This window comes from Oncorhynchus clarkii, chromosome 1, assembly GCF_045791955.1.
Source record: "Oncorhynchus clarkii lewisi isolate Uvic-CL-2024 chromosome 1, UVic_Ocla_1.0, whole genome shotgun sequence".
NCBI lineage: Eukaryota > Metazoa > Chordata > Actinopteri > Salmoniformes > Salmonidae > Oncorhynchus > Oncorhynchus clarkii.
In genome coordinates, this window is record NC_092147.1 from 27095337 (window position 1) to 27116365 (window position 21029).

General features: G+C 44.7%; 1 protein-coding gene across 1 annotated transcript in view; it reads left to right on the plus strand.

Moving 5' to 3' along the window:
* LOC139399014 (partitioning defective 6 homolog alpha-like) overlaps window positions 1-20779 on the plus strand; it is a 36559-nt gene extending 15780 nt beyond the window's left edge. The window contains exon 3 of the mRNA XM_071144668.1: window positions 19806-20779. Coding sequence (XP_071000769.1) covers window positions 19806-20704 — 899 coding nt within the window. The 3' untranslated portion in view covers window positions 20705-20779. The remainder of the gene's footprint in view (window positions 1-19805) is intronic.
* Window positions 20780-21029: the final 250 nt, after the last annotated feature.

Sequence of the window (21029 nt, forward strand, 5' to 3'; positions counted from 1 at the left end):
AAATGTACTGGCATGCAGCAGGTTCACTGGAGGTGTGGGAACAGGAGGTTACCAACCACAGGTTGGCGTGGTTGGTTTGCGGGTGACCATGCCACTGAGGATCAATAGGCTGTCAGTGGTGTGAATAAAGGGCAGTATGATCCAGGGCTATTGACTAGTTACCTGGGCAGTATTGACTAGTTGATATAGAGGTGCAGTTACCAAGTTCATCAAATAAATAACGATGGAGAAACTGTAAACCACTGTGTAGTGTGAAAGAGTAAAATAGAGTTTTCTATTTCCAGTTTCACACTCAGATGTACAGGATGGAATTCCCACTCAGATGTACAGGATGGAATTCCTTTTCCCCAGATTGCATGTGATTTTTGATCTAACCTTTGATCAAAGACCCAGTGGTTCACTGAACAGCAGCACAGGGGTCTATTCTATTCAGTTGTGTTTGTTTGTCCAGAAACGAGCAATATGGCTGGTTAAAGACAGAGCAGACGCATGAACAGAGGCAAGAGGAAGAGAGAGACATTGAAGGGACAGTTGTGAGCTTGCTGCCTGCTGAGTTCAGAGAGGGTATGTGGGCGTTGTTTAGGGTTTGCACGAATTCTTGCTGGTATTGGCAGCTGTCCACAGCCCATTTCTGGATTCTGAATGGAATGTGTACGTATGTACACTACAGTACGCCTACGATGGAGATGACTCAACTCATACTGATGGAGACGTCATACTGTTTTGTGATCCAGCGCAGTGTTGACAGACAGAGGCATGAAACAGCAGTCTGTAAGGGAGCTCATAATGAAATGATACAACAGTAGGTACAGAAGAGAAGAATACAATTTTGTCAAATTGACAAACGCAGGTGCAGCTAAATCAAATGAAATTGTATTAGTCACATGCGCCGAATACAACAGGTGTATTCACCTTACAGTGAAATTCTTACTTACGAGCCCCTAACCAACAATGCGGTTTCAAAAAAATATGGAGAATAAGAGATAAAAGTAACAAGTAATTAAAGAGCAGCAGGAAAATAACTTTTTAAATTTATTTTATTTATTTCACCTTTATTTAACCAGGTAGGCTAGTTTAGAACAAGTTCTCATTTGCAACTGCGACCTGGCCAAGATAAAGCAAAGCAGTGTGACACAGACAACAACACAGAGTTACACATGGAGTAAACAAACAAGCCAATAACACAAACAAGTCAATGGCACAGTAGAGAAAGGAAAGTCTATATACAGTATACAACTATAGCGAGACTATATACATGGTACTGATACAGAGTCATGTGCGGTGGCACCGGTCAGTTGAGGTAGTATGTACATGTAGGTAGAGTTATTAAAGTGACTATGCATAGATGACAACAGAGAGTAGCAGTGGTGTAAAGAGGTGTGGGGGGGGGGGGGGGGGTGCAAATAGTCTGGGTAGCCATTTGACTAGATGTTCAGGAGTCTTATGGCTTGGGGGTAGAAGCTGTTTAGAAGCGTCTTGGCAGGTCCAAGACTTGGCGCTCCGGTACCGCTTGCCGTGCGATAGCAGAGAGAACAGTCTATGACTAGGGTGGCTAGAGTCTTTGACCATTTTTAAGGCCTGGTATAGATATCCTGGATGGCAGGAAGCTTGGCCCCAGTGATGTACTGGGCCGTTCGCACTACCATCTGTAGTGCCGAACGGTCGGAGGCCGAGCAGTTGCCATACCTGGCAGTGATGCAACCAGTCAGCTGTAGAACCTCTTGAAGATCTGAGGACCCATGCCAAATCTTTTCAGTCTCCTGAGGGGGAATACGTTTTGTCGTGCCCTCTTCACGACTGTCTTTGTGTGCTTGGATTATGCTAGTTTGTTGGTGATGTGGACACCAAGGAACTTGAAGCCCCCAACCTGCTCCACTGCAGCCCCGATGATGAGAATGGGGGCGTGCTCGGTCCTCTTTTTCCTGTAGTCCACAATCATCTCCTTTGTCTTGATCACATTGAGGGAGAGGTTGTTGTCCTGGCACCACACAGCCAGGTCTCTGACCTCCTCCCTATAGGCTCTCATCGTTGTCAGTGATCAGGCCTACCACTGTTGTGTCATTGGCAAATTTAATGATGGTGTTGTAGTCGTGCCTGGCCGTGCAGTCATGAGTGAACAGGGAGTACAGGAGGGGACTGAGCACACACCCCTGAGGGGCCCCTGTGTTAAGGATCAGCGTGGCGGATGTGTTGTTATCTACCCTGGGTGCGGACTGTCAGGAAGTCCAGGATCCAGTTGCAGAGGGAGGGGTTTAGTCCCATGGTCCTTAGCTTATTGATGAGCTTTGAGGGCACTATGGTGTTGAACGCTGAGCTGTAGTCAATGAATAGCATTCTCACATAGGTAGAAAAAGCTGTTCCTTTTGTACAGGTGGGAAAGGGCAGTGTGGAGTGCAATAGAGATTGCATAATCTGTGGATATGTTGGGGCGGTATGGCGTTGATGTGAGCCGTGACCAGCCTTTCAAAGCACTTCATGGCTACAGACGTGAGTGCTATGGGTCCGTAGTCATTTAGGCCGGTTACCTTAGTGTTCTTGAGCACAGGCACTATGGTGGTCTGCTTAAAACATGTTGGTGTTACAGACTTGGACAGGGAGAGGTTGAAAATGTAAGTGAAGACACTTGCCAGTTGGTCAGCGCATGCTCGCAGTACACGTCCTGGTAATCAGTCTGGCCCTGCGACCTTGTGAATGTTGACCTGTTTAAAGGTCTTACCCACATTGGCTACGGAGAGAGTGATCACACAGCCTTCCGGAACAGCTGGTGCTGTTCATAGTTATTTGCCTCGAAGCGAGCATAGAATTAGTTTAGCTTGTCTGGTAGGCTTGTCACTGTGCAGCTCTCGCTGTGCTTCCCTTTGTAGTCTGTAATGGTTCGCAAGCCCTGCCACATCCGACGAGGGTCAAAGCTGGTGTAGTACGATTCGATCTTAGTCCTGTATTGATGCTTTGCCTGTATGATGGTTCGTCGGAGGGCATAGCAGCTTCCGGGTTAGAGTCCCACTCCTTGAAAGAGGCAACTCTAGCCTTTAGCTCAGTGTGGATGCTGCCTGTAATCCATTGCTTCTGGTTGGGGTATGTACGTACGGTCACTGTGGGGACGACGTCATCGATGCACTTATTGATGAAGCCAATGACTGATGTGGTGTACTCCTCAATGCCATCGGAGGAATCCCGGAACATATTCCAGTCTGTGCTCAAAACATGAGAAGTTTACACTGTAAACTTCCCTTTACCTGTGTTTGTGTCTTCAAGGACAGGGAAGCAATTGGTGGTTGAGAGGATGTACCTGTATGAATGAGGCTCACAGTGCCCTGTGTGAGCCTGTTTTGTTAAAGCTATAGTTCTCCATCCTCCAGCTTTCAGAGGTTTATAGTGTGATCAGGGTTAGTGGGGGTGGGGTTGGGGTTTAAATAAATAGCGGTTAGACCAGGTCCCTCTCATGTGTCTGTGTCTCAGTAATAATCCTGGGATGGGATTAGAGCTGCCCTCAACCTTAAAGGTTAATCCCAGACACACACACACACACACACACACACATACACACACACAGGTACGAGGCCTGTTGATGCTCCCACCTCACGCGCGGCACATTGCTGTTGATCTGATCTGCTGCTCCACTAACACACTGTGTTGTCATCGAGTCTTTCAATCAGAAAATGAGTGTTTTCTTCTGTGTTGGCACTGTACATGTTTTGAATGTGTTGTCAATTAGTTTAGCTAGACTTTGCTGAACCCTTTGTAGATGGCAGAGGGAAGTTCAACTGAAGCCTATTCTTCCTGGAAACAGTGGTGCGTTAAGGGTTGCTGTGGTGACCATATGGCAGGGCTTCAGTTCAGCCTCCAGATGGTTGGAGTGCAGACAGGGTGAGATCATAGGCTCAGGACGGGGACAGCATGGTCACACACACCCACACACACACACACACACAGATGGAGACCTGTCAGGAGAGGTCAGTCACACTATATGGGTAGGGCAAGTTTTTCCTGACCTTATGACCTGACAAGGAAATAACTCTTAATAGTCTACTAGAGTTCTTCCTGGTTAGATCAGAGGGTCAATTAAAACTCCTGGGTCCTATATATGATCTGTATTTGGAGCACATACTTAAAGACAGGATCATATCTGAACACTGATAGACAACAGAGCTCAGCTGTTGTAGACAGGAATAGTTTGTTATTGGAGCAGCACTACATTGCAGCCTTGTAAGGGGATCCAGGAGTTGTGGTAGCAAAGAGATCCCTCCACAGCACTGTGATCAGCTTCCCGCTGGCAGCATCAGGTATCCATCTACTCTGGAGGACAGGGGCTTGCTGGTGCTAGTGCCGCCAGGCCAGGCCAGGCTTCCCATCCCACAGCCTGGCCTTTTCACGGGGGAATAATTCATCTGATAGCAAGGGTCTGACAATGGGCTCAGAGTGGGACCCCTTCAGGGACCTCACTAGCATATTCATGGTGACCAGCAGGTTGATGAACATCTTCGTACTCTCAATAATGAGGCAGACAAGAGCAGTGATGGTGAAGTAAAAACAACCTACTCCTCAATGACCTACCAGCAAAGCTGCTGTAAGGGCACATGGCAGTATTAGTGCCGGTGTGTGCCTTAAGGCAGGACTCTCCTTGTCAGATGTATGTGATGTGACTGAACAGTCAGGTAGTCAATGGACTATTGCTGTCTGTCTGATTAGAGCGTGAAATCAGCGGATCAGCTAATCCTCAAAGGAACCCAGGCAGCTAATAGAGTGCATAACAACACTACTTGTGTCAGCTGTGGTGGGAAGTGAAAATTGTCTGTAAACAATATAAAAAAAAGCCACACACTTCTGCAGAAAAAGGAATCACATTTGTAGTATTTGTATATATGGTCAGAAATAAGCGACTAGATTTCTTCAGCCTTATAACACCAGCAGTAATAACCTGTCATAGTGATGTATGAATACACAGTCAATAAGCTGTTCCCCTCTGCAATAACACAACATTATGAAGTGCAAACTCACAGCCAATAAGCTGTAACACGGCAATAACACGTCATACAGAGGTGTAACACTGTCAGTAAGCTAGCATACTCTAGAATAGCATGTCTTTCTGAACTAGAGACAAGAAGATATTGTATCAAGATGGAGGCAAACTTAACCAGTTTAAGTGCCCTTTTCACCCTATTCTATTTGAAAAGGCAGCGTAATCAAATCAAAATGTATTTGTCACGTGCCCGAATACAACAGGTTTACCGTGGAATGCTTACTTACGAGCCCTTAACCAACAATATATATATATTATATATATTATATATATACAGTTGAAGTCGGAAGTATTTTAAGAATGTGATGTGTCAGAATAATAGTAGAGAGAATTATTTATTTCAGCTTTTATTTCTTTCATCACATTCCCAGTGGGTCAGAAGTTTACATACACTCAATTAGTATTTGGTAGCATTGCCTTTAAATTTTTTAACTTGGGTCAAACGTTTCGAGTAGCCTTCCCCAGCTTTGAATTTTGGCCCATTCCTCCTGCTGGTATAACTGAGTCAGGTTTGTAGGCCTCCTTGCTCGCTCACGCTTTTTCAGTTCTGCCCACAAGTTTTCTATAGGATTGAGGTCAGGGCTTTGTGATGGCCACTCCACTACCATTCTGCCACAACTTTTGAAGTATGCTTGGGGTCAGTGTCCATTTGGAAGACCTATTTGCGACCAAGCTTTAACTTCCTGACTGATGTCTTGAGATGTTGCTTCAATATATCCACCACATTTTCCTCCCTCATGATGCCATCTATTTTGTGAAGTGCACCAGTTCTTCTTGCAGCAAAGCACCCCCACAACATGATGCTGCCACCCCTGTGCTTCACGGTTGGGATGGCGTTCTCGGCTTGCAATCCTCCCCCTTTTCCCTCCAAACATAACTAGGGTCATTATGGCCAAACAGTTCTATTTTTGTTTCATCAGACCAGAGGACATTTCTCCAAAAAGTACGATCTTTGTCCCCATGTGCAGTTGCAAACCGTAGTCTGGCTTTTTTTATGGAGGTTTTGGAGCAGTGGCTTCTTCTTGCTGAGCGGCCTTTCAGGTTATGTCGATATAGGACTCATTGTGTATGTATGTATGTATATAGATATCTGTTTCCTGTACCTGTTTCCTCGAGCATCTTCACAAGGTCCTTTGCTCTTGTTCTGGGATTTATTTGCACTTTTCGCATCAAAGTACGTTCATCTCAAGGAGTCGGAACGCACCTCCTTCCTGATCGGTGGAGGTCTACAATAAAAAAAAATGTCTTGCGGGACAGATACAGGATGGCAACATCAACTGCCTGAGTTACACCAGGAACGCACAATCCCTCCATCAGTGCTCAGACTGTCCTCAATAGGCTGAGAGAGTCTGGACTGAGGGCTTGTAGGCCTGTTGTAAGGCAGGTCCTCACCAGACATCACCGACAACAACGTCGCCTATGGGCACAAACCCACCGTCGCTGAACCAGACAGGACTGGCAAAAATTGCTCTTCACTGACATGTCGCGGTTTCGTCTCACCGGGGGTGATGGTCGGATTCGCGGTTATCGTCGAAGGAATGAGCGTTACACTGAGGCCTCTACTCTGGAGCGGGACCGATTTGGAGGTTGAGGGTCCGTCATGGTCTGGGGCGGTGTGTCACAGCATCATCAGACTGAGCTTGTTGTCATTGCAGGCAATCTCAACGCTGTGCGTTACAGGGAACACATCTTCCTCCCTCATGTGGTACCCTTCCTGCAGGCTCATCCTGACATGACCCTCCAGCATGACAATGCCACCAGCCATACTGCTCGTTCTTTGCTTGATTTCCTGCAAGACAGGAATGTCAGTGTTCTGCCATGGCAAGCGAAGAGCCCGGATCTCAATCCCATTGAGCACGTCTGGGACCTGTTGGATCGGAGGGTGAGGGCTAGAAATGTCCGGGAACTTGCAGGTGCCTTGGTGTAAGAGTGGAGTGGAGTAACATCTCACAGTAAGAACTGGCAAATATGGTGCTGTCCATGAGGAGGAGATGCAATGCAGTACATAATGCAGCTGGTGGCCACACCAGATACCGACTGTTACTTTTGATTTTGACCCCCCCTTCGTTCAGGGACAAATTATTCAATTTCTGTTAGTCACATGTCTGTGGAACTTGTTCAGTTTATGTCTCAGTTGTTGAATATTGTTATGGGTCAGAAGTTTACATACACTACGTTGACTGTGCCCTTAAACAGCTTGGAAAATTCCATAAAATTATGTCATGGCTTTATAAGCTTCTGACAGGCTCATTTACATAATTTGAGTCAATTGAAGGTGTACCTGAGGATGTATTTCAAGGCCTACCTTCAAACTCAGTGCCTCTTTGCTTGACATCATGGACAAATCCAAAGAAATCAGCCAAGACCTCAGAAAACAAATTGTAGACCTCCACAAGTCTGGTTCATCCTTGGGAGCAATTTCCAAACGCCTGAAGGTACCACGTTCATCTGTACGAACAATAGTATGCAAGTATAAACACCATGGGACCACGCAGCCGTCATACCGCTCAGGAAGGAGACGCGTTCTGTCTCCTAGAGATGACCAATCGTAGACCAATAAGAAGGCCAACAACAGGAAGCAGAGGTTATTACTTTAATGTGTGTGTGTGTGTGTGTGTGCGCACGCGCAGTGGTGTAATGTGGCCTCCCAAGTGGCGTAGTGGTTGGTCTAAGGCACTGCATCTCAGTGCTAGAGGTGTCACTACAGACCCTGGTTCGATTCCAGGCTGTATCACAACCAGCCTTGATTGGGAGTCCCAAAGGGCGGCGCACAATTGGCCCAGCGTCATTAGGGTTTGGCCAGGGTAGGCCGTCATTGTAAATAAGAATTTGTTCTTAGCTGAGGTTAAATAAAAATACAAAATGTGTAGGGGAACGGGTTTGTCGAGGTACTGTGATTGAGGTAATATGTAGGTGGGGTTAAGTGACTATGCATAGATAATAAACAGAGAGTAGCAGAAGCGTATGTGAAGGGTGTAAAAGGAATGTGAATGTGTGTGTTTGTCTATGTGCAGTGGTGTACTTAAGTAAAAAGTACTACTTAAGTAGTTGTTTTGGGGTATCTGTACTTTACTATGAATACCTTTACCTTTTACAACTTTTACTTCACTATATTCCTAAATAATTTACTTTTTACTACATAGATTTTGCCTGACACCCAAAAATGCTCATTACATTTTGAATGCTTAGCAGGACAGGAATTTGTTCTAATTCACGCAACTTATCAAGAGAACATCCCTGGTCAACTGCCTCTGATCTGGCAGAATCACTAAACACATGCTTTGTTTTGTAAATGATGCCCCTGGATATCCCTAAATCAAAACACAAAAATGGTGCCCTCTGGTTTGCTTAACATAAGGAATTTGATTTTTTTTTAAATACTGAAGTATATTTAAAACCAAATACTTTTATACTTTTACTCAAGTAGTGTTTTACTGGGTGACTTTTACTTGAGGGGGGGTCAGTATGTATGTGTCTGTAGTGCCTTGCGGTCAGAGGCCGAACAGTTGCCGTACCAAGCATTGATGCAACCAGTCAGGATACTCTCAATGGTGCAGCTGTTTTTGAGGATCTGAGGTCCCATGCCAAATATATTCCTGAGGAGGAATAGGCGTTGTCGTGCCCTCTTCATGACTATGATGGTGTGTTCGGATCATGATAGGTCCTTAGTGATGTGGACACCAAGGAACTTGAAGCTGTCGACCCGCTCCACTACAGCCCCGTCGATGTGAACGGGGGCGTGCTCGGCCCTCCTTATCCTGTCGTCCACGATCAGCTTCTTTATCTTGCTCACGTTGGGGGAGGGTTCTTTATGGCAGAGCAGAGAGACAGATGTTCACTCTATACCCATCGATACTTAATACACACACCTCTCTGTGCAGACCAACAGTGAATTCTCTCGGGACCCCCTCCAAGGTTAGCATGAATGGCAGCGTAGACGGACCTGTCATTATAGACTATACATGGGCAGGAGGCAAATTGATGGAAAAGCTATCTGTCTCCCTCCCTCCCTCTGTATCTCATACCCATTCCTCCTTGTCTTCTGTTTGTGAGTCTGAGAGGGGCTTGCGGAAGTGGGTAAATCAGCATGTCTGATGGATCCAGTGGGAGAGAGGCCTGAGATGCTCTATGCCTGTAGGCTGCAGACAACTGGCTCTGTTATAGTTATTTTCAATTCTGGTAGAGTCATGAATACTATACTGAACAAAAATATAAACGCAACACATAAAGTGTTGGTCCCATATTTCATGAGATGCAATAAAATATTCCAGAAATTGTCCATACACAGAAACGGCTTATTTCTCTCAAATGTACACATTTTGTTTATATCCCTGTTAGTGAGCATTTCTCCTTTGCCAAGATAATCCATCCACCTGACAGGTGTGGCATATCAAGAAGCTGATTAAATAGCACAACCATTACACAGGTGCACCTTGTGCTGGGAACAATAAAAGGCCACTCTAAAATGTGCAGTTTTGTCACTAAACACAATCCCACAGATGTCTCAAGTTTTGAGGGAGCGTGAAATTGGCATGCTGACTGCAGGAATGTCCACCAGAGCTGTTGCTTGAGAATTTAATGTTAATTTCTCTACTTCCAACGTCGTTTCAGAGAATTTGGCACAACCGCAGAACACGTGTAACCACGTCAGCCCAGGACCTCCACATCCGGCTTCTTTACCTGAGGGACCGTCTGAGACCAGCTTCCCAGACAGCTGATGAAACTGTGGCTTTGCATAACCAAAGAATTTCTGCACAAACTGTCAGAAACCGCCTCAGGGAAGCTCATCTGTGTGTGCTTGTCATCCTCACCAGGGTCTTGACCTGACACGCTGGAGAAGTGTGTATTTCACGGCTGAATCCCAGTTTCAACTGTACCGGGCACATGGCAGACAGCTTGCATGGCGTCGTGTGGGCGAGCTGTTTGCTGATGTCAACATTGTGAACAGAGGGGGTTATGGTATGGGCAGGCATAAGCTACGGAAAAATAACACAATTTAATTTTAACAATGGCAATTTGAATGCACTGTGATGAGATCCTGAGGCCGATTGTCGTGCCATTCACCTGCCGCCATCACCTCATGTTTCAGCATGATAATGCACTGCCCCATGTCACAAGGATCTGTACACAATTCCTGGAAGCTGAAAATGTCCCAGTTCTTCCATGGCCTGCATACTCACCAGACATGTCACCCATTGAGATTGTTTGGGATGCTCCTGATCGGAGAAACTGGCGTGCTACAGTTTCCGCCAATATCCAGCAACTTCGCACAGCCATTGGAGTTGCACAACATTCTACAGGCCACAATTAACAGCCTGATAAACTCTATGCGAAGGAGATGTGTTGTGCTGCATGAGGCAAATGGTGGTCACACCAGATACTGACTGGTTTTCTGATCCACGCCCCTACCTTTTTTAAAAGGTATCTGTGACCAACAAATGCATATCTGTATTCCCAGTCATGCGAAATCCATAGATTAGCCTCATTCATTTATTTAAATTAACTGATTTCCGTATATGAACTGTAACTCAGTAAAATCTTTGAAATTGTTGCATGTTGCGTTTATAATTTTGTTAATTGTAAAAGCCCACCCCTCCACTGCTGACTTCATTTCAATGTCCTCTCCTGAGGCCCAGTGCTGCTGACCCCTCCCACCTCAGCCTTTCTTCCCAGTGTTTCAATCCAATGACTGCTTGGCTTTGAATCAGTATCTCACCTTATGATACCAGCATTGTTACAAATCATCATTGTATTAAACTCAACATGCTCAAGGTTATGTAAGATGTCAGCAGTGATTCAGAACTGAGTTGACCTACTGATGCTGGTTATTCATTTCATTAACAGGCATTTACTGGCTCTTGTGCTGCAGTAACTTAATGTAATGTATAACATGAGTCAGGTGATTCATGCGGTAGCCTACAGAGATCACATGATATAGAGAGGAGCGTAGTTGATTGATTTCATCTAGTGAGGGAAGCATATTTGGTATTCGTCATCTGTTCTTTATGGAAACCAGAGCAGTGTATTCTAGAATGTGTTGGAGAATCCGACAACCCCTCACCAGAGGGCGGAGACAGGGCAGGGAGAGGACAACTTTATAGATGTTCCAGTCTGTCTTTGTGCAATACAGGCTCTGCATACAGGCATACCTAGAAATGTGTACATGTTTGTGTGTGTGTTATTTATATTGGACAGGACCGGGGGAAGGGATGGTTTCAATGGATCCTTCTTATATCAGCACTAATGCACGCGCACACACACACACACACACACACACACACACACACACACACACACACACACACACACACACACACACACACTAGGGAGACAGTATCTCTGTAGCTAGCCACTCTGCACATTAGCCTCTGATCTCACTCACCGTTAAACCACATTATAGCCCAGTTGGTCAATAATACTGCTCGGAACAGTGTAGACGTGCTCATAGACCACACAGATCCCTGGGCGTGCAATGCTTACACTGTGTACAAATACAATCACAGAGACACAAGGGAAAGAAGAACCGAGTGGGAAAGCAAAGCAGAGATTGATAATAAGAAAAAGGGGGAAATGGATTTAGTAGGGAAATGAGTCTAGCTCCAGCTGTTTTTATGTCCTGGGTTATCGCTAGTAGCATTTCAGACGTTTCCCTCTTTTCTCTATAGACAAGGTCATGCCCTCAATAACCTACTCCGTTAACCTGCACGTCTCTGTGTGTTAGCCGTTCTGTCCAGACTCTTTAACAGACCATTGTAATGAACTCTGGCATTCTCTCTGTGGGGATGATGTGGACAGGAAGCATCATTCAGAAGGTACTGCAGTTCTCCCTGATCTGCTGACTTTTTAATATTTTTAATCGACAGCTAGATCGTTGAGCAGACCCAACCCCCTGGTCTGTAACCTCGGCCCCCAGCCTACCCCTCCTCCTGGGTGCCTGGCTGTCACGCCAGTCTGGCTGGTTCATTTCCAGTCCTCCCCCCATGTGCTCTCTGGATGGGCTCTCCCTCCCGCCCGCCTCCTCCAGCCCCTGAGTGGGTTTAATAACAGAGGCTGCTTTGCTCTTTGTGGGGGTCCAGACAATAAGCCTAATGGAGGTGACAGGGAGGGAAGCAGGGCAGGCTACAGCTCTGTGTGGAGCACTCACAAACAGACAGACACACACAAACAGACAGACACTCACAAACAGACAGACACTCACAAACAGACAGACTGTAGCGTTCGTCGATGGAAGGATCGGACCAAGGTGCAGCGTGGTAGGCGTACATATTAATTGATTAAATGAACACAGAAAAAACAACAAATACGAAACGTAACGTCTAGTAGGGCTAAACAGCACAGTACCAAAAACAAGATCCCACAAACTACAGGTGGGAAAAGGCTGCCTAAGTATGATCCCCAATCAGAGACAACGATAGACAGTTGCCTCTGATTGGGAACCATACCTGACCAGCAAAGAAATAGAAAACATAGATTGCCCACCCTAGTCACACCCTGACCTAACCAAATAGAGAATTAAAAGGATCTCTAAGGTCAGGGTGTGACAGAGACACTTGCAAACAGACAGACACTCGCAAACAGACAGACAAACACAAACAGACAGACACTCAAGCATATATGTTATGAACTCAAACAAACAAAGAAATGTCAACTATACCACTTTTATACCGCTTTTCATAACTGGAAATTCATATAGTATAGGAACATATAAATATCTATTTAATGCACATGCAGTGAATGCAGTGGGTTTTCGGTCACCATGATGGAAGAGATTTTCTGTTGGTGAGCAGATGATTGTTTTCCCTTCATAGTGTTGAGGTCAGGGATCACCGCTAGTCTGGCCAGACAGTCACCCGCCCATTATGTCTCATGCCCTCTAGTTGAGCCTGGATATATATCAAATCTCCCTTTTATCCCGCCATACAACAGCCTGTGGCTTTGGTCGAATCAGTTTATGTTGTCATCCGTAAAACCTCTTTGCAGTGACTAGCCTATAGCTCAGTGTGTTAAGGTTAAGTGCCTTGTTGAAGGGCACATCGGCAGTTTTTTCACCTAGTCAGCTCAGGGATTCAAACCAGTAACCTTTTGCTTACTGGCCCTGCTAGGCTAGCGGCCACTGTGTTGAATGTGACTTTATAACGGTATTAAGAGGATCATATTCACTGCATCCTTTATGATATATAGTGGTTGTACACCGATCTCCCAAAGGTATAACCAAACAGGCAGTAAAATCAGAATGCCAGAGTGGGAAAAGCTCTCTTTTCTTTCTCCATGGCCTCACTGAGGTGTTGATGACTTCCTGTTTTTCACCCTCTCAGCAGACAGTGCTCCTCATAACCACATCAAATGTTATTATTCACATAGGCTGAATACAACTTTACTGTGAAATACTTTCTTACGAGCCCTTCCCAACGATGCAGAGTTAAATTGTTTTAATGGTAGCACGAGGAATAAAATACACAAGAAGTAAGCTATATACAGGGAATTAAGCTATATACAGCTATATATGATCTGGTAGCAGATCATTGTGAAGGGGTACGAGGTATTTGAGGTAGATATATACATAAAGGCAGTCACTGTAAGATGTCTGTCTGTTGTTCCTCCTCTCGATTTCCTGTCTGTTGCCCTTAGGCATCAGAATAGATTATGATGATAATAATAATGACGATGATGGTGGTGATGATAGTAATGAAGAACAGAGTAGCAGCAGTATGTGAAAGTGTGTGTGTGTACAGTATGTGTGTGTTGTTGAAAAATAGAGAGAATTAACAAATGTGAACGATGATGAAGGCCAGGGATGAAGGGCCGAGGCCCACATGATGACTCAATCACGATTTATGACATTGTTTGGATGGCTGACCATCTGTGGGTTATCACAGAGGTCAAACACACCTCATCTGTGGCTTTGTCCGGGGCGGGACGTTCCCACAGAACCCTGGGAGCATGGACACCGTTGGCGGTGTGAAGGATTGGATTGTTTCAGGTGTTCATAAAGAGTTACCAATTTTCATATGTTTTATTGTACTGCTCTGGATTCCTTTTTTACAGGGAAATGGTGTTAATCAGTTCAAAGAGGAGCGACACAGGAGCGCAACGCTATCATACAGTTTTGAGGTGTGGTGATAAGATTCAAGAATGTGTGAGAAGTTATCTGCCTTTTGTGTTAATGTGTTGTGCCACGCAAAGTGATGTAAATTAGACGATGGGAGATACTGGGATTTAGAATCTTGGAAGATTTTTTTTCATTGAACCTTTACTTTAACAGGGAAGACATTGAGACTTAGGTCTCTTTTCCAAATGCGCCCTGTATAATACAATATAAATATGCATATTATACACACAAAAAAAGTATGTATGTATATATATATATATATATACAGTGCCTTGCGAAAGTATTCGGCCCCCTTGAACTTTGCTACCTTTTGCCAAATTTCAGGCTTCAAACATAAAGATATAAAACTGTATTTTTTTGTGAAGAATCAACAACAAGTGGGACACAATCATGAAGTGGAAATTTCAAACTTTTTTAACAAATCAAAAACTGAAAAAATTGGGCGTGCAAAATTATTCAGCCCCTTTACTTTCAGTGCAGCAAACTCTCTCCAGAAGTTCAGTGAGGATCTCTGAATGATCCAATGTTGACCTAAATGACTAATGATGATAAATACAATCCACCTGTGTGTAATCAAGTCTCCATATAAATGCACCTGCACTGTGATAGTCTCAGAGGTCCGTTAAAAGCTCAGAGAGCATCATGAAGAACAAGGAACACACCAGGCAGGTCCGAGATACTGTTGTGAAGAAGTTTAAAGCCGGATTTGGATACAAAAAGATTTCCCAAGCTTTAAACATCCCAAGGAGCACTGTGCAAGCGATAATATTGAAATGGAAGGAGTATCAGACCACTGCAAATCTACCAAGACCTGGCCGTCCCTCTAAACTTTCAGCTCATACAAGCAGAAGACTGATCAGAGATGCAGCCAAGAGGCCCATGATCACTCTGGATGAACTGCAGAGATCTACAGCTGAGGTGGGAGACTCTGTCCATAGGACAACAATCAGTCGTATATTGCACAAATCTGGCCTTTATGGAAGAGTGGCAAGAAGAAAGCCATTTCTTAAAGATATCCATAAAAAGTGTTGTTTAAAGTTTGCCACAAGCCACCTGGGAGACACACCAAACATGTGGAAGAAGGTGCTCTGGTCAGATGAAACCAAAATTGAACTTTTTGGCAACAATGCAAAACGTTATGTTTGGCGTAAAAGCAACACAGCTCATCACCCTGAACACACCATCCCCACTGTCAAACATGGTGGTGGCAGCATCATGGTTTGGGCCTGCTTTTCTTCAGCAGGGACAGGGAAGATGGTTAAAATTGATGGGAAGATGGATGGAGCCAAATACAGGACCATTCTGGAAGAAAACCTGATGGAGTCTGTAAAAGACCTGAGACTGGGACGGAGATTTGTCTTCCAACAAGACAATGATCCAAAACATAAAGCAAAATCTACAATGGAATGGTTCAAAAATAAACATATCCAGGTGTTAGAATGGCCAAGTCAAAGTCCATACCTGAATCCAATCGAGAATATGTGGAAAGAACTGAAAACTACTGTTCACAAATGCTCTCCATCCAACCTCACTGAGCTCGAGCTGTTTTGCAAGGAGGAATGGGAAAAAATGTCAGTCTCTCGATGTGCAAAACTGATAGAGACATACCCCAAGCGACTTACAGCTGTAATCGCAGCAAAAGGTGGCACTACAAAGTATTAACTTAAGGGGGCTGAATAATTTTGCACGCCCAATTTTTCAGTTTTTGATTTGTTAAAAAAGTTTGAAATATCCAATAAATGTCGTTTCACTTCATGATTGTGTCCCGCTTGTTGTTGATTCTTCACAAAAAAATAGTTTTATATCTTTATGTTTGAAGCCTGAAATGTGGCAAAAGGTCGCAAAGTTCAAGGGGGCAGAATACTTTCGCAAGGCACTGTATATATATATATATATATATATATATATATATATATATATATATATATACACACACACACACACACACACACACACACACACACACACACACACACACACACACACACACACACACACACACAGTTGAAGTCGGAAGTTTACATACTTTGAGGGCTTTGTGATGGCCAATCCAATACCTTGACTTTGTTGTCCTTAAGCCATTTTGCCACAACTTTGGAAGTATGCTTGGGGTCATTGTCCATTTGGAAGACCCATTTGCGACCAAGCTTTAACTTCCTGACTGATGTCTTGAGACGTTGCTTCAATATATCCACATAATTTTACACCCTCATGATGCCATCTATTTTGTGAAGTGCACCAGCCCCTCCTGCAGCAAAGCACCCCCACAACATGATGCTGCCACCCCCGTGCTTCACGGTTGGGATGGTGTTCATCGGCTTGCAAGCCTCCTCCTTTTTCCTCCTAACATAACTGTGGTCATTATGGCAAAACAGTTATATTTTTGTTTCATCAGACCAGAGGACATTTCTCCAAAAAGTACGATCTTTGTCCCCATGTGCAGTTGCAAACCGTAGTCTGGCTTTTTTATGGCGGTTTTGGAGCGGTCGCTTCTTCTTGCTGAGCGGCCTTTCAGGTTATGTCGATATAGGACTTGTTTTACTTTTCGCACCAAAGTACGTTCATCTCAAGGAGACAGAACCCATCTCCTTCCTGAGTGGTATGATGGCTGCGTGGTCCCATGGTGTTTATACTTGCGTACTATTGTTTGTACAGATGAACGTGGTACCATCAGGCATTTGGAAATTGCTCCCAAGGATGAACCAGACTTGTGGAGGTTTACAATTTATTTTCTGAGGTCTTGGCTAATTTCTTTTGATTTCCCCATGATGGCAAGCAAAGAGGCGCGGAGTTTGAAGGTAGGCCTTGAAATACATCCACAGGTACACCTCCAATTGACTCACATTATGTCAATTAACCTATCAGAAGCTTCTAAAGCCATGACATCATTTTCTGGAATTTTCCAAGCTGTTTAAAGGCACAGTCCACTTAGTGTATGTAAACATCTGATCCACTGGAATTGTGATAGAGTGAATTATAAGTGAAATAATCTGTCTGTAAACAATTGTTGTAAAAATGACTTGTGTCATGCACAAAGTAGATGTCCTAACCGACTTGCCAAAACGATAGTTTGTTAACAAGAAATTTGTGGAATGGTTGAAAATGAGTTTTAATGACTCCAACGTGTATGTAAACTTCTGACTTCAACTCCAACACTCACTATAAAAATATGCAAAAATCAGAAATATAGTGCTGTGAAAAAGTATTTCCCCCTTTCTGATTTTTGCATATTTTTATAGTGAGTGTTATCAGATCGTCAACCAAAACCTAATATTAAATAAAGGGAACCTGCGTTTACAAATAACAAAAAAAATGAATACTTACTTTAATTATTTAAGCTATGCAACACTCAATTCCTCTTTGTGAAAAGGTAATTGCCCCCTTACACTCAATAACTGGTTTTGCCAGCTTTAGCTGCAATGACTCCAACCAAAAGCTTCCTGTAGTTGTTGATCAGTCCCTCACATCACCGTGGAGGACCTTTGGCCCACTCTTGCAGAACTGCTTTAACTCAGCGACAGTTGTGGGTTTTCAAACATGAACTGCTCGTTTCACGTCCTGCCACAAAATCTCAATTGGGATTAGGTCTGGACTTTGACTAGGCTATTACAAAACTTCAAATTTGTTGCTTTTTAGCTATTTTTATGTAGACTTGTTTGTGTGGTTTAGATTGTCTTTCTGCATGACCCAGCATCATTAAGTATGTAATTGTTGTGTTATTTGCATTACTGGGCATCTCAAGGCTGGGTTTCCCTTTGTGATCCGTTATCGTCTGCAAGCCCTGCAACATCCGTCAGAGGCAGTGTAATAGGATTCCACCTTCCTCCTATATTGTCAATTTTGCATGTTTAATGTCTCGTCGGAGGTCCTAGCGAGCTTTTTTGTATGTGTCCATGTCCGTGTCCCGTTCTTTGTAAGCGGTAGCTCTAGCCTTTAGCCCAGCGAGGATTTTCCCTATTATCCAAGGTTTTTGGTTTGGATACGTTCGTATTTAGCAGCAGATACTCTTCCTGAAAGCAGTTATACAATTTTAAAACCATTTACAATACATTCACGACAGATTTCACAACACATTAAGTGTGTGCCCTTAGGCCCCTATTCTACTACCACATATCTACAAGACATATAGTATAGCCACTGTGGGGGGGGGGACGTTGTCTATGCACTTATTGATGAAGCCTGTGACTGATGTGGTAAACTCATCAATGCTATCGGATGAATCCCGGAACATATCTCAGTCTGTACTAGCTTCATCGGACCACTTCTGTATTGAGCGCTCCACTGATACTTCCTGTTTTGACATTTTGTTTGTTAACAGGAAGCAGGAAAATAAAGTCATAGTCTGATTTGCCTAAGGGAGGGTGAGGGAGGTCTTTTTATGCGTTTCTGTGGGATGAATAAAAGTGGTCTAGAGTTATCAGGGCCCCTAGTGGCACAGGAGACGTGTTGGTAGAACTGAGGCAGAACGGTTTGAAGTCTCCCCGCATTAGTCTCCACCCACCGGAGCCACATCTAGAACTCTCCTACATATCTCTGTCTCTCTCTGAGGAACAGGTTCACATAGCACGCCCTTCTCCGCAGTTTAAAAATAACTTAAAATATTCTCTCTTCCGCAGCGAGCATGGCTTGTCATTAGACTTGAACCCTGAGTGGTTCCTCCCCATGCTGCTACCTGCCTGCTAGCACTAAAAACATGACTATGTCACCAGTGGATAAGTCAGGTGTGTGTGATGATGGATCTAGGCTGCCTGGTCTATTTCATCTTAACAGTGGGTACTAAAGCTGTGATTCATCTGCCTGCTATGTAATCTGAATCTGTTTCGCAACCTCTGACCCCTCAGTAGGGGCTGAGAGAGAGTTATGGAAATCCTCACTGTGTCCTTACACCTACCCCAGCAGCCCTGCTCCATCTCTCCATCTCTCAGACTCAGTCTGTCTCCGTCTGTCTATGGGGCAGGTTCTGAAATACTGTTCTCCTGTTGCCAGCAACCTCTGCTCTCAATCATCACAGGGAAGATGTGAGTGAGAGAGACAGACAGAGAGATGTAGATAGAGGTGGAGTGGAGAGTAGGGAGTGGAAAAGGAGAAGTGGGATAGAGGGCATTGGGAACCGTAACTATGAAAACAGTGTGGAATAGAGACTCAATGTTTTTGGAAATCCTACACTCAGCTCAGATTGTTGACATCATAAAAATTAGTGTATAACTTCATAGGATCTCTATGGTTGACATAATATTGGATCTTAATGAATCTCTCGCAGAAATGCCAAAAGAAACATACAGCAGGATGAAGTGAGACCACTGCATTCTATATCAATATGTGTATTTATATAGTAGCGAAATTAAACTTCCTTCTTGAGAGTTGAAAGGTGAGCTTTTTCCTGCTCTGAGCGTTTGAGATTGGCGGTTTACACACGGAAAGACAGACGGAGGCATTGGAAAAGATTAGAGTAGATTTAAAACCTGTGCTATGTCTCTCCACCGTTCACACTCTAAACTAACTCAATTGAATCCATGTCTTACCTTCAGGTTAGCTGTTGACACCAGAAGGTGACACGATGACACGGCAGAACATATTTTGATGTGTTTTATTATCCATGTTTGGAATGAACTGAGACCCTGGTGCTGCCTTGTCATACAGTATGTGTATTTCTGACATGGCTTCTCTGTCCTGTAGATGTGGATGAGCCTGTGGTCTTTGCCACCAACTCCCTGCAGAGGAGGAAAAAGGGTCTGGCAGGGTTGCGCCCGGCACAGCAGAAAACCAAACCAGGACTGATGATTGGCCATCCCCAGGACTTCCGGCAGATCTCCTCCATCATCGATGTCGACATCCTGCCCGAGACACACCGGCGCGTCCGCCTGCACAAGCACGGTACCCACAAGCCCCTGGGTTTCTATATCCGGGACGGGGTGAGCGTGCGGGTCACGCCTCAGGGAGTGGAGAAGGTGCCTGGTGTCTTTATCTCCCGGCTGGTACGTGGAGGCCTGGCTGAGAGCACAGGCCTGCTGGGGGTTAACGATGAGATCCTGGAGGTCAACGGCATTGATGTGGACAGCAAGTCTCTGGACCAGGTGACAGACATGATGGTGGCCAACAGCCACAACCTGATCGTGACGGTGAAGCCAGCCAACCAGCGCAATAACGTGGTTCTTCGAGGAAGCAAGGTCTCGGTAGGGGGGAACAGCTCCTCTGGATCCATAGGCTCCACCATCTCCCATGACTTGGCCCCCAGCCCCGCCTCTCAAAGTGTCAGTCACTATAGCAACAGTAACAGTGTGGCGGAGGGCGACAGCGACGAGGATGGAGACCTTATCATTGAGAGTGACATCCTGCCATACCTGCCCCACCACTGTGTGTCCAATGGTAATGGCAGCCACAGGGAGTTTCCATTGTCCTCGTCACTGGGGAAACGGCCCCTCCCCCAGAGCATTTTCCTGCCCAGTAGTGGTTCTCTGTCAGACAGCAAGGCCTCTCTGAACTCCCTGACCACTCCTACTCACAACGGCAGCCCCACCAAGACCAGCAGCAGCCAGGAGAGCATGAGAGAGGATGGGAACATCATCACAATGTAAAACCTTGTCATAGTACTAATTTTACTAAGGTGTTGAGGAGACATCAACAAGAGAAGACCAAACATGCACAGTTTGTCTCATAAAACCTTGTCATAGTACTAATTTTACTAAGGTGTTGAGGAGACATCAACAAGAGAAGACCAAACATGCACAGTTTGTCTCATGTGAAAAACAAGACAAATGACGAACATTAGCAGACCACAAAACAACAATTTTAATTGTTACCTCACTACAGAAAACAACACACAACAATCATGCAGGCAATGATGATGACTTTGCCTTAAAAGTATCCGATGTGTATTCCATGCAACTAAACGCAGCGGAA